Here is a 19,293-nt window from a genome sequence, read left to right as displayed (position 1 = left end):
ACGATACGTTTTAGTTGCTTAGCTTATTAAAATATCGAAAAAATAAACAAAACATAAGTTTACGATGCGGTGATGTCTTATATCTTATTGAATATTCTTTACTTTAATTACCATTTTTTTTCTTGTTTTTTAGCTGTGTATAACGAGATTATCTCTCTGCCAGGTACTTAAAACTATTTAATAATTTCTACACATTGTTAAAACTTGCTTTTAAGTCAAACCATCAAGATATTTTCTACTTTTTAAAACACGTGAAAAAAGAAATGGTTGCAGCGATATCAGGGTAACTCTTTTGATTTTCAAATATGAAATGACCGTGTATATACTAAAATATCCAGAGAAAATTTAACTGCATTAAAAGAAAAAGAGAAAACTAGAAATCACTATAAGTAGAAACCCTATGTAAAGAATTGAAGTATCGCTGAACCGCTGGTATGTCTTTTGGGTCTGTCAACCCTGTTCTCATAACAATTTTCTGAACTAAGAGAATAACGGACAGCAACTCTTTTCTCTTGAGTATGGATACATATTTTTTTATTATTTAAAAATTTAAGCCACACAGGAAAGATCTAAATAAGCAAAGTCTAGTGGTTTTAGGATGGCCATAACGATGGCTGCCAAAAGTAGAACCAGCTCACAAAAGACCCCTTGAACAGACCTGCACGTAAAAATATATACGCAGGTCAACAACTTGGGAACGCTGGACACAAATCCAAAAAATAGCAAATGTTTGAGAAGAGTATAAGAAAACATTGAAGGTAGTGTTAAGAAATTATTGGAAAAACGATACAAACCTTTACCCTCCCCCCTTTTCATAAATGGTTACTCTCTGCAGAAATAATTTCATATTAAATTATTTTTGGGTGCTAATATTGGTACGTGACTTTAATTTTGACCCCTTTGGGACAGTAGCGTTGATTTGTAAAAGTGTGGGAGGCGGGAGGGGGGATTGTATTTTACAAAGTGTAGGGGGACAAATTTGTGTTTTATTTTACTTGATCAAATTTTATTTTAAAAGAGCATACACCAATAAATTTGTTTCTTCGGAGCTATCCGGGGCACACTCCCTGTAACTTTCGAATGTTTTAAGGAAAAGGCGAAAAGGGCATAGAATAACTCTGAATTAGGGGCATTTAGCCCTAGCTTCCTCACTGCTGGTGAAAGAAGACGAAAGGCTAGACCCTAACCACTTCTACAAAATATTTACATTTTACTCACAATATCTTCTCCTCATATCCCTATTTTGAATTCTATCAAACGTAATACATGGGGACATACACAGAGGGTTGGAGGCTTTAGTCCTCAGCCTTCTCCCAATCTATCTGATTTTAACGACTTTTCTAATCCCTAAAGTGTCCTTGTTTATTATTTTTTCTGTTTGAAACATACGGTTTTTTTCGTTTTTTTTTTAGCGAAAACAAGGTTGGATGATCTGGAAATTTTCAACCTGATATTTAGGTTCTTATATCAAATATAAGCCGTTACCAATATGTAGAAGCTAAAGATAAAAACTACCACTGTTAATGAAATACTGTTATATATGGTCTATATAGAATAAGTAGTTAATTTAGATTTGCAGTTAATGTAATTTACATATATTCAGCTTCTTGCAGCTTTTTTATGCAGCACTATTATTACAGCTTCTCTGCTAAATTAATGCAAAAAATTTAAACATCCCATAAGAAAGTATACTTCCATTATTTTTGTATCTTGGACTCATTTTTTTCTTAGGTAACATTTTAGGAGAACTCGAATCATTTGGCAAAAAAAGGTGCAAAAACGAAAAACAGAAGTGACCAAAATGCCAAGATTTGATAATTGCAAGCTACAGCTTAATGGTAGGGGTGTGATTTGCTATGGTCAGGAAAGGACCGCCCCCCCCCGCTGAAATTTAGTTTCTTCAAAAATCTTGTAAAAACTAAGATAAGGCTGCATAATTAAAGATTATGCATAATTGATAACGGCTTATATTTAAATAATATTTGATAAAGGCTGATACTTAGGTCAATACTTTAAAAGAGAGCAAGAAAAACAAAAATAACAAGTAAAATCACGAGTTCTATTACAAAAAAATCAATGGGGAATATGGATTAAATTAAGAAAACTTACATTTTACTTCATAAGAGCTGTACTAATTACTTAATTCTTTCAACTATATTTGATTACTATATTCTTTTCTAGCAGAGGATTCATTCCCACTCCCTTCTGTAGGAATGCCACTAAATACGGAACTACAGCACTAATAAAACAAAATTATCCAAATAAAGAGAAACTAACATCTGTCTACATATATGTATAATATGAAAAATAATAAATTATGATTCTTTCGGGGTATACAAACCATCAATTGTACAAATTCTGGCAAAACCATTGCAGGGTTTATTCCCTATTTCAAAGCTCTGTTCTGAATATTAAAGACTTTGAAAATAATTATTTTTCATCACTCAAAGAAACTAATACACAAAACAAGCGATAACATGTATAGGTTTGTGATACACAATTAATGAAAAAAGTGCCTAGTAAAGTGGGATATTGTGCTATAGGGCGAATACAAAGGGGAGGGGGCTATCAGTTCCAGCTTTGTTAACAAATGTAATGACAATTAAACGAAAACAACGACTGATCAAATAAGAATATAATGCATAGGTTATCTAAGCAGGCATCATCACCCGCCCCCCCCCCATGACCTCAAGAGTGAAGTGACAATTAGCACAATTTCAAGGGCATTGGATATTCACGCTAAGTATTGTTAGATCTTAGAAGAATAAAAAAATGTACTTTTTCGGCACGGACAAACAGCAGAATTTTTTTTATGGGGGAAGGTGAAACATCCTTCTAAGCGGCTAATTAAATAAAATATATGTGTATAGTAGTTTACGTGAGTAAGGTAGTTTACGTACTTTGTGCAACATCTGTCTAATATAGGACAATCCTGATTAAATTAAAAAAAAATTGGCATGAGCTTTTACGGGTATCAATTTTCTATATTATAAAGTAGGCCTAGCCTGTATAGTATATAATAAACACATAAATTAATCTCATCCAGCAATAATAAACATATTTTAATTATTTGAACAACTCATAATTTATATCTTATCATAAAGAATAATTTACTTTAAATTTCAAAATCTTTTTTTGTGCATTTTGATGGGGCCTTTTCTAATGCGGGAACCGACTGAGCCCAATCGCCCTTTATCTGACTCTGACAAACAGCTCAGACCAGAGATATATAACCTTTAAGGAGAAATACACTATGTTTTAACGATGGAATACCTCACTGGCCTTCTTTATTTGATCCCTTCCCCTGGCAAAATATGGTACAATAATATTGTGGTCTTAGAGTTTTTAATTCCGCTCTGGGAATCCAACTGAAATTCCTGGCTGCTTTTTTCTTCACTCAAATTGGCAAAGAAAACCTTTAATGCATCCCCCTCCCGTATAGTTTTTTTTTCATTGAAATTAGTTATAAATATTTTTTTGCTTTTAATTCATGTTATTATATTGTTTTCGAATTCCAAAATAAACCACGTGTATATTAAATTCTAATCGATAATTCTTGTTCTCTGACTTACAAATGCCCCATCTTGTCTTTTCACCTCAGTGACTTTCCCGACAAGGAAGATGCAGGAAAAATATTACGTCACAATAAGCAACCAATAAGCTTTTAGTGACGTCAAATATCGGCCAATCAAATTCCAGCTATAGACCTTGAGGCAGTACAGACGCCACGCGAGCGCAGCTGAGCCTTCTTACGAAGTAGTATTGAGCTGCATGCCTTTATGCATATTACATGAGATTGCGCGTTTGCAATTCAGAACAGGCCTGTGAATAGTGTCATGGCGACTACGACGTATTTGGAATCAAGTGCAGTCAGTTCTGAACCGTCAAGTGTATCGGACGAAATGAACATAGTGAATAGTCAGGGATACTCTCCCCGTGAACCCCATGAAATGAAATATATGGCTGCGGCCGCAGTGCAGCATACTGGGCACCCTGCCATAAGTATGCATACCCCATATTTTGCTATGGACGCTTCAGGATGGCCAACACACATGCACCCACACCATCATTCAGGATTAACTCACCAGGATATTAAACCACAACCAGCAGATTTAGCTTTGCACCAACGATCGCACCATATGCATTCTTGGCATAATGCGGTAAACTCCCCCTACGCTATGCCTGGCAGTGGATCTCCCCTTCAACATTATAGTATGAATGGGATTTTTGGGGGGCCTCAGTTGCACCATCAGTCACATTTAAGAGACTCCTTGAATGGTACCCCGTCTCCAAATGATCACGGTATGCTTGATCATGACGGACTTCACGACCCCGAAGAAGAAAACCCAACTAGTGAGGACTTAGAAGGGTTTGCCAAACAATTCAAACAACGACGCATTAAACTCGGATTTACACAGGCCGATGTTGGACTTGCTCTAGGAACCTTATATGGTAATGTTTTTTCTCAGACAACCATCTGTAGATTTGAAGCGTTACAGCTATCCTTTAAAAATATGTGTAAACTTAAACCGCTGTTACAAAAATGGCTCGAAGAAGCCGATTCCACTACCGGTAGCCCAACATCCATTGATAAAATTGCAGCCCAGGGCCGAAAGCGCAAAAAGCGCACAAGCATTGAAGTGTCAGTGAAAGGTGCTTTAGAACAACATTTCCATAAACAATCTAAACCCTCTGCTCAAGAAATTACCGCGCTAGCGGATAGTTTACAACTAGAAAAAGAGGTGGTTCGAGTTTGGTTTTGTAATAGACGCCAAAAGGAAAAACGTATGACTCCGCCTGTGCCAAATGGTCCTAACTCACCCGGTATGCGTGTACCAGACGGATACCTTGATCACTACGGCCACCCTGAGAACCTTGTGCACGGACACAACGTCCATAATGGCTCACCAGGCATGATGATTAGTCATAGCCCACCAATGCTTTCCCCCCAACCTTTGAACGCTCACGGAGTGCCGGTCTCTCAATCTTTAGCGGCGCATTGACGCCAAATTGAAAGTGCTGTGATCCGAGTTTGTACATAGTTTTAGAGCCCAGTGGTGATGTAAATATTAATGCTCATACGAGTCAGGGATTCAATATCTACAATGCTTCTGGGACTTTTTATTTATGGTAAGTCTTTTCTCTGTAGGCTATGCTAGCCTTTAAGTAGCCACCTCCTTTATCATTTGCATCTAATTAATTTTAATAACTGAAATTCAACGTAAATAAATTCTAAAAATATAGAATACTGAAACGTTTGCAAAAGAAAAAAATCGTGTTAACTTAGCTTGCTTTTTTACTTCTTATTTGTTATTGAATATAACTTATTTTTCTACATTCTTTTATCTTTTTGCTGAAGTCCCGTCTTATCCAAATTATCTGCCCGTACATAATTCAATTTATGCAACGAATTAAAAATTCAAATTTAATCCATTTTAGAATTTGTGTCAGTCCCTAACTGTAAATTGAAGGAAACCGCTTTACATACTATTGAACTTATATAAACTTGGCTAAAGTAATACTAATTTTGACGGAATTAAATCGTGATTTTAAATTTTTCTTTTTACACCGTAGCCCCTTCATTTTGTAGCCCATTCTTGCTAAAGGGCGCTTTTTTAAGAGTTGTGTCCATGAATTCATTGAAATGGTAAGATGTCCCACTTTAGAAAAATTTAAAAAGTCTTTTAAAAGCAAAATATTTGCAAAAATAGTCGAAATGGCGGGGAACCCGAAGGTTCCTCCCGTGTATATGCTTAACTATTTTCTAACATCAGTTCGAAATATCATCCTTTTGTATAGCGTTGCAATTAAATTAACATTTAAATATGAGAAAGCGGGCAAAGATATTAAGACAGTGAAACTTTGTAAAAGCGAAATATTTAAATAATTCCGAATTTTTGGCTTCACAAGCGGGAGTTTATCAAGAAGAAATTGGAAGGAAAGAAACAGCTGTTTTTTATTTATATAAATTATTTAATTTTTCTAGCGAGGCGAAAGTCTCTTTTCTATTCCGTCATTAAGGTACAATTTACGGTGCTTTTTGCCTGTGTATTTTATAATAATATTGAAAAATGTTGCCATCTTATGTACATTTTCAGTTTCCTAGGGAGGGGGAAATGTCCGATCTATTCCACGCCCCTCGAGGCACCCACTTATTAATTCCTGCAACCCTCAAATACTAGATTTAATTATGGTCTTTCCATTAGCCATCAATTTACAATTCAGGCTTTTACTGGTTTCGCAACCCGACGGGATTCAGATAGTTACCGCATACCCGTCGGCCCTGATTAGAGTACCGTAAGGGTAGATATAGGGTAGACTAGTTCTTGTAGTTGGAGTTTGCAGAGGTAATTAACAGCTAATGAATATTTGATGGCGTTGTGTTTTTTGGGTTATGAGTGATCATTGTGCTTTCATTATCCTCCTAATATAGGTTACATGCACTGCTGATAAGAATTTGGTACTCCCATGTTAAACGCATTCTTTTATATACTGCAATGGAAACCAGTCACGAAAACAGGTTTAATTCAAGACACCGCTATAGGGTAATACAATGTATAGCGTGATTTTCATTGCGTATACGATATTTAAACTGTTCTTTTTTGTGGTTTAGGGGGGGGGGAGGTACTTAGGTTAGGTTACGTAATAATATATCTTATACTTTACCCCCGCACCCCCTAATGTGCAAATATATAGCCCAAATTTGTTTCTAAACTATTATGTATTCATCCTATTTTATTTTATTTAATTAGCATTAACCAAACTAGCACTATATAAAAGAGTGCGTTTAACACAGGAGTACCGAGAATTTTTATGGCGGATAGGATTAAAATTAGGGTAAAATTCTAGTTCAGTTAATTTTTACTATCTTGGAAAGGGGTTAGGTTATAAAAATATAACTTTTAGGGATTATGGCAAATAAAACATTGAAAATGTTTTTAAATTTGATAATTTAAAATTTGGTTAAAATATTGTTTCGTCAAAATATCAATATGCATAGATTTGTCAACTTGGCAAATTTCTAAGACTTAGAAATCAGAAGAGGGTTAACATAGAAGCTTGGCAATACCTTCCCAGAGTATGTTTTAGCCATGGATTCATTGCTGGAAGTTTCATTTCTCCGACGTAACCCCTTTTCAAGATAGCAAAAAGTAGCTAAACTAGAATTTTACCAAAACTGGGGTACAGCAAAAAATAGAGCCTTAATGACTGATTTTACGCTCTCAAAAAATTCTGCATATGTTGTCTTTCAGGTATTTCTTGAAATGGTAGAGTACCATTACACCCTCCACGTTACAGATAATCCTGCTGTGAACAATTTTTTACATTTATTATGAATTCGATTTTGGAGTTAGTGATTGAAAAAACTGGTCTGGTCTACTCTTAGAAATATAGCATTGTTGTTTTTTTTAATGTGACATTTTTCCGGAATCTTCATAATAGGATTTTTACCGGGAAGTTCAACATGCAAAGTTTCGCCTGATTGGAGTGATCATAAGCAATATCGTATATTCACCTGCAGCGAGGTTCGCGTACTGTGTCACGCGGAATACATAAAATTATTGTCCATTTTACGGTATTTCTTTGCCACGGAGCAGCAAGGCCATACCCAGAGGGGAGGGGGGTTGAACCCTCCCCGAAATGTTTTTCTGACTCTTAAAAACTTAACAAAATTGTTTATAAACAATTTTTGTATGGGTTTATTTATTTTTTTTTTTTAACCCCCCCCCCCCCGAATTTTTTTTTTAGTAAAACTCCCTCCGAAAAAAATCCAGGGTACAGCCTTGCGGAGCAGCATGACAATGTGGCACTTTGGTCTTCCAGAGCTGCATTGGCCTGTTATTTCTTTAAAAAAAAAAAGAATTAGTTGATTGTTTTCAAGCATATTAGAAGTGTTAAAATCTTACATCTGACCTTTTGGCCGAATAAGACGACATTCCCTAGGATTCTCATCTACGCACAATTTTTATTTTTCGGAGGGGGTAGTGCTCTTTGTATCGACTGCAACCATATTCTAGTGTATTAAAAGGGAATATCTATGGATCCTATAGAGTCTAATCAAATTTTGTCCGGAGCTCAATCCCTCCCCCTCAAGACACTTAAGGGTTGCTTTGGCCTCCTAAGCTCATCTAGAATTTGCATCTTTGATTTTCCAAAAACTTAGGTACTATCCCATTATCCGGGCCTCTCGGGTTAATCACTATAGACTAGGCAATGATAAAACCCGTTTTTGACGTCTTAACTGTTATAGAGCAGGCAATGATAGCAAGATTTTCATTGCGTATAAGGTATTAAGCTGTGGGTTTTTGGGGTTTAGAGGGGGAAAAAGGTACCTAGGTTAGGCTAGGTTAGGTATTTAATATATACAATGCTTTACCCCTCCCCCCCCTACGGTGCAAATATATAGCCCGAATTTGTTTCTAAACTATTACATATTAATCCTATTTTATTTCATTAGCATTAACCAAACTTGACTTTAGAGAGGTCCATCTAATGGGAAAGTACAAAAAAAATTTTCGACATAAGCTGTAGTCTAGTCGGGTAGCGATTAGGGTATTGCGAAATAGTCAAAAGAAATAAACTAATCCGTTGCTTTGGTTCTTCCATTGCTAAATGAAATATTGTTAAACTCCTTTTCATGAAATTGTCTGAATCACCATTTTTTCTGGATAGTGACAAGATGGTAGGATAATCTTACATCAAGAATGAATGGTATTTTATAGCAACGTTAGTCATGTTGACACATACCTGAAGTAGATACCGCGGGGAAGGTGCCTACGATTGAGGGGTAAAGGGGCGAGGATCCTTAAACCTAACGTGACGATATCATTTTTCAAAATTTGGTATGGTACTTGTATGATACCCCCTACCCTACCTATTTGTTCATTCATTGACACGTTATGGAACCAATTATTTTCGTTAGTTTCTTTCAGCTTAGCGTGAGACAAGACAAAAATATATAATTTGGGCATATATTTGAAAGTTAGAGGGAGGGGGGGGGGGTAAAGTATTTGGACAGTGTGAAGCTAGAAAACAATTCTTACTACATAATATGCAAAATAATTGTGCCTGACGCATTAGCCATGCAGACCCGCTGTAATAGCGGCGCACGTATTAAACTTATGTAGTCTTAATAGGTTAAACCCTTTAAACCAAGGGCAGATCCAGGATTTTTTTCGGGGGGAGGCTACTAATTTTTGACTCAGTTTTCGACTAATTTTAATGATTTTTACCTAGGTTTTGCTAATTTTCGACTTATTTTCGACTCGGTCAAAAATTTCGGGGGGGGGGGGGTTCAAACCGGGTAACCCCCCTCCCCTCCCTGGATACGGCCTTGCTTTAAACCCTAATGGTTTATATTGATTTTTTGAGCAGATTGGATAAAATCATTTGGGCAAATGTAAATCCTTTATTCCCCCCTCTGAAAAAAACTGTCCTGTTAACCTTATCTATCTTTCCAAATATTTGTGTATACATCATAGTCAAAACTTTGTCAAAACTGTAAGACATTGGATATGTTCTGATATGGGCTTTAAGTCGAATATTCCATTTCCCAAATACTCATTTTCATCTTTTTGGAAAAGAAACTAACTTGAAAAACCAATCAAACGTTCGATTGAGATTTAAAAAAAAGTTGGCTAAGTATGCGTTATATTTACCATGGGTTTCGTCGTTTTCTTCTGGATTTAAAATAACTTATCCCGAATATACTTAAATGAAAGGTACTTATGTATTATAGCCACCACACTGAAGTTCTTGGTCTGAGTGGAACTGGTTTCTTTCTGTATTTCAGTATGTACTCGGTGATAATTAGCTTAGACTGAGAGAGATAAACTTCACTGTAGGTATATCTTAATTAAATGTTTTAAATATTGAGTTAGTATTTTGGTTAGGTTAGTAACTATTTAAATATAATTTAGGCGTTCTGGGTGGCCTGATTTCCATAATTCTCTGTTTTGGTTTCCATACTTTTGTTACTAAAGTATTATATTTTCATCATATTTAGGTATATCTCATCAGGAATACCTAACTTCAATTCTTGAGTGTGGCGGCTATAATACATAAGTACCAAATGAAGTTATTAGGTTCAATGAAACAAGTACTCCTATGTCGATTCACAAAAAATCTAATAGACGAACAATATTTCACTAATAGATTCGTTCCATGGGAAAAGGCAATTGAATCCTAATTAACCGCTATTAACTCAAGTTCATTTACCGGGGTCAATTCATCTTCTAATGCCTAGTTTATTTCAACATGGCCTATAAATCTGTAGCAATTTCTTGGTTCATTAGAAAACGATTTGTGAGGTGACCGGGTGAAATTACAAGGGTTAGACTGACAGAAGGGGACCTTAGAATTTTCTTAGCATGTGGTCTGAGGAATTTTTCTCTGTAAAGTATTCAGTTTTGAATATTGTTGGTTTAAAATGTACTACTTTACTTACTGAAGATGATGTGGCAGAGGGAGTGAGAGGGGGAGGCAGGAATGAAAAAAAAGTTTAGTATCTTCGCAAAGAATCTGTCGTGGGTGTAATTATAAGCTACGAAATTTAATTTAAAATTGAAATTTTGAAACGTCATAAAAATAGTGTCTAAATCTAAAGGTTTCCGCTTCCTAGTTCCTGGCTTGCCTTCCTGTTAGAGCACTGAGATAAAATCACTGATATATACCACTGCCTGGCTAGAATAATATTTGAATTGAAGTCTACTACAGTCTACTATGTAAAAATACGCTTTTGACGCTCAGCGGATTGATTTCTGCTTGCAAAACGGGCTGCCGCAGGATCGACGGCATAGACAATTGTAGCCTTGAAGCGTTATTTTTGTAAGAATTGTATGGAAAGTTATTCTCCAACACTAGCATAATTTTTTTTCAGAATATGATTATCATAACTTTCCAAAATGATACAGGGGCGGATCCAGGATTCTTTTAGGGGGGGGGGCGTTAGGAGCAAGTTTAATCAACGCAAACTTGAGTTAATTAAGTAAATTACATCACTTTGGCTACGCTAGGGGGTGTGGGGCGCCCTCCTCGCCCCCTCTGGATCCACCACTGAAATGATATTGTCGTTGAAGCTGCTCTTGGCGTGAAGGTTTTAAACCATTAAGACAGGGCCAAAATGATACCAAAGTTTCCTTTGTCGAATTAATTTTCAAAAGTAAGAAGAAAATAAACAACGCATTTTTTAAAAAGCAAAAATTCTAAAATATTCAAAGAACCAACTAAAATGTTTGGTACTTGTGTAGAATGCGGTAATTACAAGAGAATGTATGCGAGAATAGATAGGCATTTTACTGGGTAATGCCTAGATGCTGTATAAACAGAGGCTTTTTCACTCCGGGAACTATATTTAAACTTTAGTTTTAAGGGGTTTAGGGGGAATTAAAGGTACCTGGTAGGTTGGTATCAAAGGTAGGTTGGGTTAGGTTACGTATTTAATATATGCTAGGCCTTACCCCCCCCCCCCTCCCCTCATGTACAAATATATAGCCCAGTTTTTTCATAAACTATTATATTTTCATCCTATTTTGGTTTATTTCATTAGCATTAACGAAACTTCACTTTTCTTGTAATTACCGGATTCTACACAAGTACCAAATGTTTTAAATAAAATTGAGCTGCTATGCTCAGTTTAAAGGAGCATGGGGTAAATCTCAGCTTCGCGAACTAAGCCACGCAATATCTTTCGAAATATTCCAGCCAAGCATTATTTATCACAATTTTCACGGTTCCAGTATGCTCTAATAGCTTTCTTAACCTTGAATGGCTCCTCGAGTGATCTTTAGTTGGGTGTCTGTTAAGGCCGTATTCATGGTAGGGGCTAAGGGGTTTGACCCTCCCCAACCGCAGTGTTCGTCCGCATCGTAAAAACGTAATAAAAATGCATGAATAATTTCGGAGACCACACTGCCTTTCCATGACGATAAATAAAAGTTCAAATAGGGATAAAATCCTTTAAATAGACAGTGTTTCACAAACAGTGATAGAAATTTACGAAAATACCAGATATTTTGGTCACATATGCAGTGACCGTCATCAGTATTAAAACAGAGTTTATCCCCCCCCCCCCCCCGTTCGAACTAATAATCCTGGATACGAACGCTTCGGTCTGTCTACAGTCCTCTCTGCAAGTCAAATTCATTAAGATATTCTTGGTGATTCAGAATCTTTTGCCTTCACTTCCTTGAATACCTGCGACTTCGTCATCTTACACAACCCTCCTTTATCTCGTAAATATTGTTTAAACAGATAAACCCCAGTATGTCTACGCTTATTGTTAGCATTTTTACTTGAAACAGTCACCTGTTTCGCGAATATTTTGCATTTGTGGTCAAAACAATAAATTAGTCAACTCAGTTTCTTGGTTAATTAACCAAAGAATGGGCTCATTATAGCGCTGCGGTTATAAATGGAGCTTTCAATTACAGTTCAGTGGGTTGAATTTAGGCGGGGGAGATTTTCAGCTTTTGTTACAGATTGTGAAAAATTGGACATCTGTGTGTCAATCTGTTGGATTGTATTGTGCATTTACAATACTTTGATTACTTTTAAGTCAACTGATTTGGAATGGGGGATATTTTTTTTATTTTCTTGTTGATAAACTGTGATAGGATATTTGAATGTAGTTTTTATTGGTTTCTAACTCATATCCCTTGATATCTTTAGGTTTCCCTATATTTTTTCAGAAAAGGCATTTGATTTTTTGCTGTTTTTTCTTACCTTTTTGATAAGCCTCTTTTTCCGCGGTAATATTTTTCTGCAATGAAATGCATATACCGTTGTTGGAAAGAACTTCTAAAATTCTGTATAGGCAATAAAGCACATCCCCTCGCGACGATCGCTGTCAAATTGCAACCCACACACCTAGGGCCGGATTTAAAGCTTTGACGCTCCTATTCCTTGAATTTTTTTTTCCATTTAAACGAAAGAAACTGATGTTATACAGGGTTGCCAACCCTAGTGATTTATCACTATTTTTAGTGATTTTTTATATTGCCTAACCAAAAAAATCACTAAATTAGCACATAAATCACTGGATTATTGAAGAAATATCACTAAATCAACCAAAAATCACTAGAATCTATTGATATATTTCTGACCGGCTGGCAACCCAGATAATATAGAAATAATCAAGCAATTTCGGGGACCGGTACTGGAGGACTAGTTCCTTGCATGTATCTACTGGCAGCACTGGATCCTACCTCAACATCGACAACTTATAGTTGGTAATGGTTAGCCTCTATGATATAATCAAGATATGGTTTTTGTTGGTTTGTCTGTCCCAGTCAAGACTTGAATTGAGGGTTGTTGGCAATGGTCCCTGTCCAAATGACATGAAATCTTGATTTCTGATCAAACCACTCATACGTGATTGGGTTTTATTCAGGACTTATCGGACAGCAAATCTGATTCAAGATATGAGGAAAGGCCTAATAAAGGGACTTTCACGTAATTAACCATCTAGTAGGCCTATTACTGTGTTTTTAATTGCCAAATGTTCTGATATGTGCTGTGAATTTAAAATGTCGCAAAAATTTAGATACAGGCTATGATACCCCATGTGAATTATGACCGAATATTAGAGTTTTCTTAAGCCCGAATTAATTACGGCATTTTTGATTTTGAATTTATCAAATATAATTTGAAAATGCCAAATCTTGTTACTCTAAGTAAGACCCCGTTTTCCCAATGATTTGCACTATTCCCATTACCGCGTTGCTCAATTTGCAATAAGACCAAAAAACTTTTGTTATGACCTTTTTTTCTATGCATATTTAGATTCAAAGAGAACTAGTAAATAAGAAAAGAATCTTCCGAGATCTTGTGATTTTTACGATTGTTTCTATAACTGTATACAATTTCCGTGCTATTCATCTGTGTTAGTGACTTGACGAATTCGGTCCATTCCCGAAATATGGCATTCAATGTATGCCTGAAAATATTTGATTTTTTCACTAAAGATAACTCAAGAGAAGGTAAATTATTTAAAAGAGTAGTTAGTGTAAAAAATAGCCAATTGAGGAAAATGCGGCAAGTACTGAATCGTAAATTAACGATTGTCTTACGTCAATTGACCTTTAAAATAGTGAAGCATAACTTACATGTTTTTGTTAGACAACGTTTTGTTGGAACAGGTTTAGAAGGTTTTCATTCATTACTGATTGTTTTTTTATTAGAAGATTATTTGCAGCACGGTTTAAGAAATTGGCAAACAAGTTGTACCAAAGTGATTACATCAGAACCAAAATGTTTTAATTATTTCATGCCTACTATTGACAAGACCGTATAGACGTTTTTAGGAAGAAACTAGATTATAATTTAAGAATTAATTTTTTGCTCAAGTTTAGTATTTCACTTCTAGAAAGTTCAAGCTTTCATGAAATGAAAATTTGATTGGGCCCAAGTTCCTGAATCGCACACTCTACTTGGGATTGCCCACAAGGAGGGGTAAAACTGAGCATTCCTCAAACCCTTTGAATAAGCTACCCAAATGCACAAAAGCTGTGAGGTATTTTAATTCTTGGTAAACACATTACAATTGACCAGCAGGAAGACTGAACCGCCAATCCCATATCTAAAAGATGAATAAACTTTGCCAAAGTTCTGAAAATTTGATTGTCTTTTAACCAGAGTATTCGTCTGCCTAAGCTTAGCTAGGGGGAGAGGGTGGACAACCTCTTCTTCTAGAATGGTACCGTTCTGTTAGCTGGAACCCGCGCGAGAAGTGAAGTTTGGTTAATGCTAATGAAATAAAACAAAATATGATGAAAATGTAATAGTTTAGCAACAAATTTCGGCTATATATTTGCACATTAGGGGGAATGGGGGGTAAAGCATAGCACATATTAAATACGTAACCTAACCTAACTAGGTACCTTTTTCTCCCCTAAACCCCAATGTTTAAATATTGTACAAATCACTGTTTACAATCTCGGCATAGGATTTCTCCTTTGAAATAACCAGTTGGACTAGTTTCTTTAGCATTTTCTCTCTACAATATATCGCATGGGTTGCAGCTAATAGTACAGTACCAAAATCATTGCCTGAAGCGTCCCTTTCCATATTCACATAATAGAGACCATCTGATTCAAGGATGAATATTTGGCTGTTATTTGTCAAACTTGCTTGCTTTTTACTTGGGAGTACTTGGTTTTTGGGCCTTAAATACCTCTTTTTCGTCATATGTCTGATTATAGGGATTTCTTTTACATTTTGTTTTAATTATATTTTAGTAAGGGGGGGTTCTATATCTAGCAATAGGGCGGAGTTTGCCCCGTTACTCTACACGTTTCCCCTTTACATGCAAAATTGAAATGTTGGATAGAATCCGTTCTTACTATGCGTTTATCAAAATGGTTGTATCAAAACCAAAATTTTTAAAGTTGGTCGTGACCAATGTTGACACGACCTGATTGACCTTTTGAGAAGAAAATAGATTGAAATCCAAAACTTCATTTTATATTCAAGTTTAGCGTTTTATTGCTAAGAAGTGCGAGTTTTCATAAAAATTAAAACTCAATTGGAGCCAAAGTCCAATTGACCCTTAAATAGTGAAGTTCAGTGCATTTATAGGGAAATAGTGAACTTATAGGTTTAACTTACAACTTGTTTTTTTATTAGAAGATTAGGCTATTTGCGGCATGGTTTAAGAAATTAACCAACAAAGTGATTACATCAAAACCAAAATATCGTTAAACTTTTTGACTAACTATCAATTCATTCATAATCTAGTACGCCTATATCGTTCTTTTTTCCATCTGCGGTTTTTTTTTTTTGTCTTTTGATGTGTTTGATTTTTTTTGTCTTTTGATGAGTTTGATTTTTTTGTCTTTTGTGTTTTAGCCTAATCAAGACATACAAAATTGTTATTATAACCCAATTTACTAATGATAAACAAAACAACTCTTTAAAATGAAGAGACAAAATTATATAAGTGATTATATCATTTTTTTTTTATTTTTAAGGAAATCAAAAACTAGAGTGTTGATAAGAAAATCTAATATTGGCAGTAAGAATCAGATTCATTTTTGATTCTTACAAGAAAGGGCCGATAATATAGAATAATATAGGCCAATGAGTACCCCCCCTCTATTGGATTTTTTCGAGTTCTCGACATCGGGCTTTCTGAATTTGTCCCAATAAACATCCATGGATGGCTAGTGGTTTAAGTCTGGTCGCTGTAATTATTGTTTACGCCTTTTTCTAATATGGGCCTTGACATGACTAGTATAGTTAATTCGACCATTTGGTGAATAAATGGGATTAAGTAATACGGCTGATTCCTACAGACGATTCCTTGGTAATAGATGAATTTGCATTCCCAGAACAATCCACAATCGTGCTGATCAAACAGTTCCTGGCAACAAATTGTAAGTAAAGAGCGATGCGGCTTAATAGTAACCAGACCTCTAAGAACCAGTCTTCATATCAATAGATACATCAAAAGAATCGAATTTTGATTCTTTTCGAGAGGAATTTTCGTGGGGGAAGGGAATTTTCCATGGAAGGGTAGCCGGATTTCCCAGGATTATTTAAAAAGCGATCAGAAATTAAATTAAAAAAAAAACAGATCCTTTCCAACTGAAAGTAAGGAGCAATATTAAAACATAATCACTAACTTAATTAAAACGAACAGACATCATTACGTATATAAGAGGGTTGTCCCCTCCTCAATAAATCACTTTACGCAAACGTTTTTTTTAAAACTTATTATTTCTATTTTCTATAAACTATTACGAACTTATTATTCTTTTTTTCCAGAAAAGCTTGTTATTCTAATAGTAATTCTTAAATATTTGGAACAAAAAGCCAAACTTTAGCGTAAAGAGCGAGGTTTTGATTAAGGGGCTACCCCCTCATATACGTAATAACTTCTGTTCGCTTAAGTTTTAGTGTTGCTCTTTACTTTCAGTTGAAAAACTTGTTTTTTTATTTATTTAACGTTCTTTAGCGTTGATTTAAAGCCATATTTATAATATATTACAGGTAATTATTTGTTTAAAAAAAACTTTTCTTAATTTAGTAATCGAGACAAACGAGCACTTGAACATGGTTGAACTCGTCCATCCAATCACCTAGGACAAAATAGTATTATTGTACTTGTTTTTCAATTGAGTGTTTTTTGTGAATTATTTGGATAAATAGGGACTAAATTGAAACACTTTTGAAGGCCTTGATTACGCTAGTGAGAAGCCAGTCAAACTTCTATTCAGACCCAAAACCTGTCGTATGTGATCGATGAGAGCTTTTGACCCCTTGAAGTCCATTAGATCCTGAAAGCCTAAGTATCAGATAAAATACGTTTTCTCAAAAGGCATTTTTAGAGACATTCGATTATAAGCCGTTGGCTATGACGAGCCATGCGTTATATCATCTGTATGCCATCGCTTAACTGTTTTCAAGAAATCGGTTCTACCTTTTGGCTATCTTATATCTTGCAATGTTTTCTGGCATTTGGAAATTTGCAAATGGATTGTTCTGACTCGGGGGCGATTTGGTACGCCTTAAATTTTGATAAGAATGATAGTGGTGACAAGTAGGGAGATTAGAACTGGCAGCCTGGGTAATGCAACTTAATGCATTTTAAGGTGAGTCTAGACTAGGATGTTCCTGCTTTTAGGGCTTTATCGCTAAGCTTTAATATTCATTTGGTTGTAAAAATCAAAACGCATCATATGAAAATTAGTTTTGAGTTATTCAAGTTGTTCTCAAGGAATATGGAAAACTGGTGAGAGGGAATTTAGGCATATGGGTTTAGCCGAGATTAAAACTAGTACTGGCTCTGGCTGTGCATTATTACTTGGCTCAACTATAAACTATCGGAACAAACTTAGTCTTAGACTAGCAAGATTTTAGTAGGAATATATGTAAACTTTATATATGTTGGTAGACTACAAGATAAGGGTTCGAGAGAAAATTTCCAGGAGCAGTGGAGTATGAAATTGGAGAGTCTAATGGCTAATAGTTCGGCTCTACACTTGACCTTATGTCTTTGTATTATTAATAAAAGTAATTTGGATAGTGCCTACTTGTCCCTAAGGATTGGCGGCCCTTATACTGGTACCCTCTAGGTTCTCACGCCTATATGGTTTTTGTAACTAGCGATTTTTACTTAGTCATCATCGCACTTCCGGCGGCTTTTGCTCCACCACTTTGACAAATCAAATTGTTTAGAAGTTTATACATCTTCTTTAAGTTTCAAACGAACGGAAAAGTGCCTCTGTATTAATCTGTCTATCGGTTTAATGTAAAGTAATTGTCTTCTAAGCTCAAACTAAAAAGGTGACCAAAATTTTGTTTTTGAGTGGCTGATGAATAGCTACTTGTTTTCTATATGTTCATTATTACTGTGGTTTAAGCTATTGCATATTTAACAGAATTGATTGGCTAAAGCGGGAAATAACACAAAATTATTGTTTTGCCTTTGAAGTTAAAGCTAAAAACCGAAAATGAATTTTTTATTTAGGGGGGGGGGGGCTCGGAGTATTCTAAGCCTTAGTCTTTGATCAGTTGTTTAAACTCAGTATGTTTTTTATTACCATATTCTACTCGAAAACTAATTTTGTTTGTCCTTTTCAGGATAGTTTATTCAAGTGACAAGGGTTTTAAGTTTTGTTTCAAGATGAAAACTCGACCGTGTTCATCCGTCCTAGCGAGCTTCGTCTTTTCTTTTGTGCCAACATCACTCTGGTTGTCAGTTTAGCTATAATAGATGGCTCTGATTGCCGTGTGACCTGTGAGGACATTCAAATCGTGCCATACGTATGTAGTTTGTACTGTTTTTAGTTTGATACCTTACTAGTCCGAGGCATTTTTTTTACAAAATCAAAATATAAATTATGGAGGACCCTCTACCTCAAATGAGTGGCAAATGCAAAAATTTCCAAAGACTTGAGTTTTAATTTAAAAAAGGATGGTATGGTCCTTGTTGATGAATTTTGTTTGTTTGTACGAGACTACTTCTCCAGTTTCAAGGTATGATTATTATGTATATATTTTTGTTGATTGTCCAAGAATTGCGTAAAAATAAACGTTGAGTCTCGATATTTTGTGTTTTCTGTTTATGGTTAGGGCCTAGGTGTTCTAATAAATTGATCACATTTTGGTTCAGTGATGCCATGTGGATTAATTCCTTTTTTTCCTGGCCACTGTCATTGGTGCAATTATTTATTTAACTATGTACATAGTTTTATATTTAATACGATTTTGAAATTACTCTGCTTTATGGTAAATTCATATCTGAAACATAAACGTCAAAGGCAATTTATTTTCTTGTCCTTTCTTCTGTTT

The 19,293-nt window shown here is 35.4% G+C and overlaps 1 protein-coding gene across 1 annotated transcript; it reads left to right on the top strand.

Moving 5' to 3' along the window:
• The first annotated feature begins 3,779 nt into the window (after positions 1 to 3,779).
• Positions 3,780 to 19,047, top strand: vvl (ventral veins lacking). The gene is made up of 2 exons (XM_089108263.1): positions 3,780 to 5,130; positions 18,583 to 19,047. The coding sequence occupies exon 1, from the start codon at positions 3,837 to 3,839 to the stop codon at positions 5,001 to 5,003; it is 1,167 nt and encodes a 388-aa protein (XP_088964389.1). The 5' UTR covers positions 3,780 to 3,836; the 3' UTR covers positions 5,004 to 5,130; positions 18,583 to 19,047.
• The last annotated feature ends 246 nt before the right edge of the window (positions 19,048 to 19,293 follow it).

The sequence above is a fragment of the Artemia sp. Qi Xiang Cuo genome, chromosome 2 (assembly GCF_049724085.1).
Source record: "Artemia sp. Qi Xiang Cuo chromosome 2, ASM4972408v1, whole genome shotgun sequence".
NCBI classification, from domain to species: Eukaryota; Metazoa; Arthropoda; class Branchiopoda; order Anostraca; family Artemiidae; genus Artemia; species Artemia sp. Qi Xiang Cuo.
The sequence above is the reverse complement of the archived record's forward strand: the minus strand, read 5'-3'. Positions and strand labels throughout refer to the sequence as shown.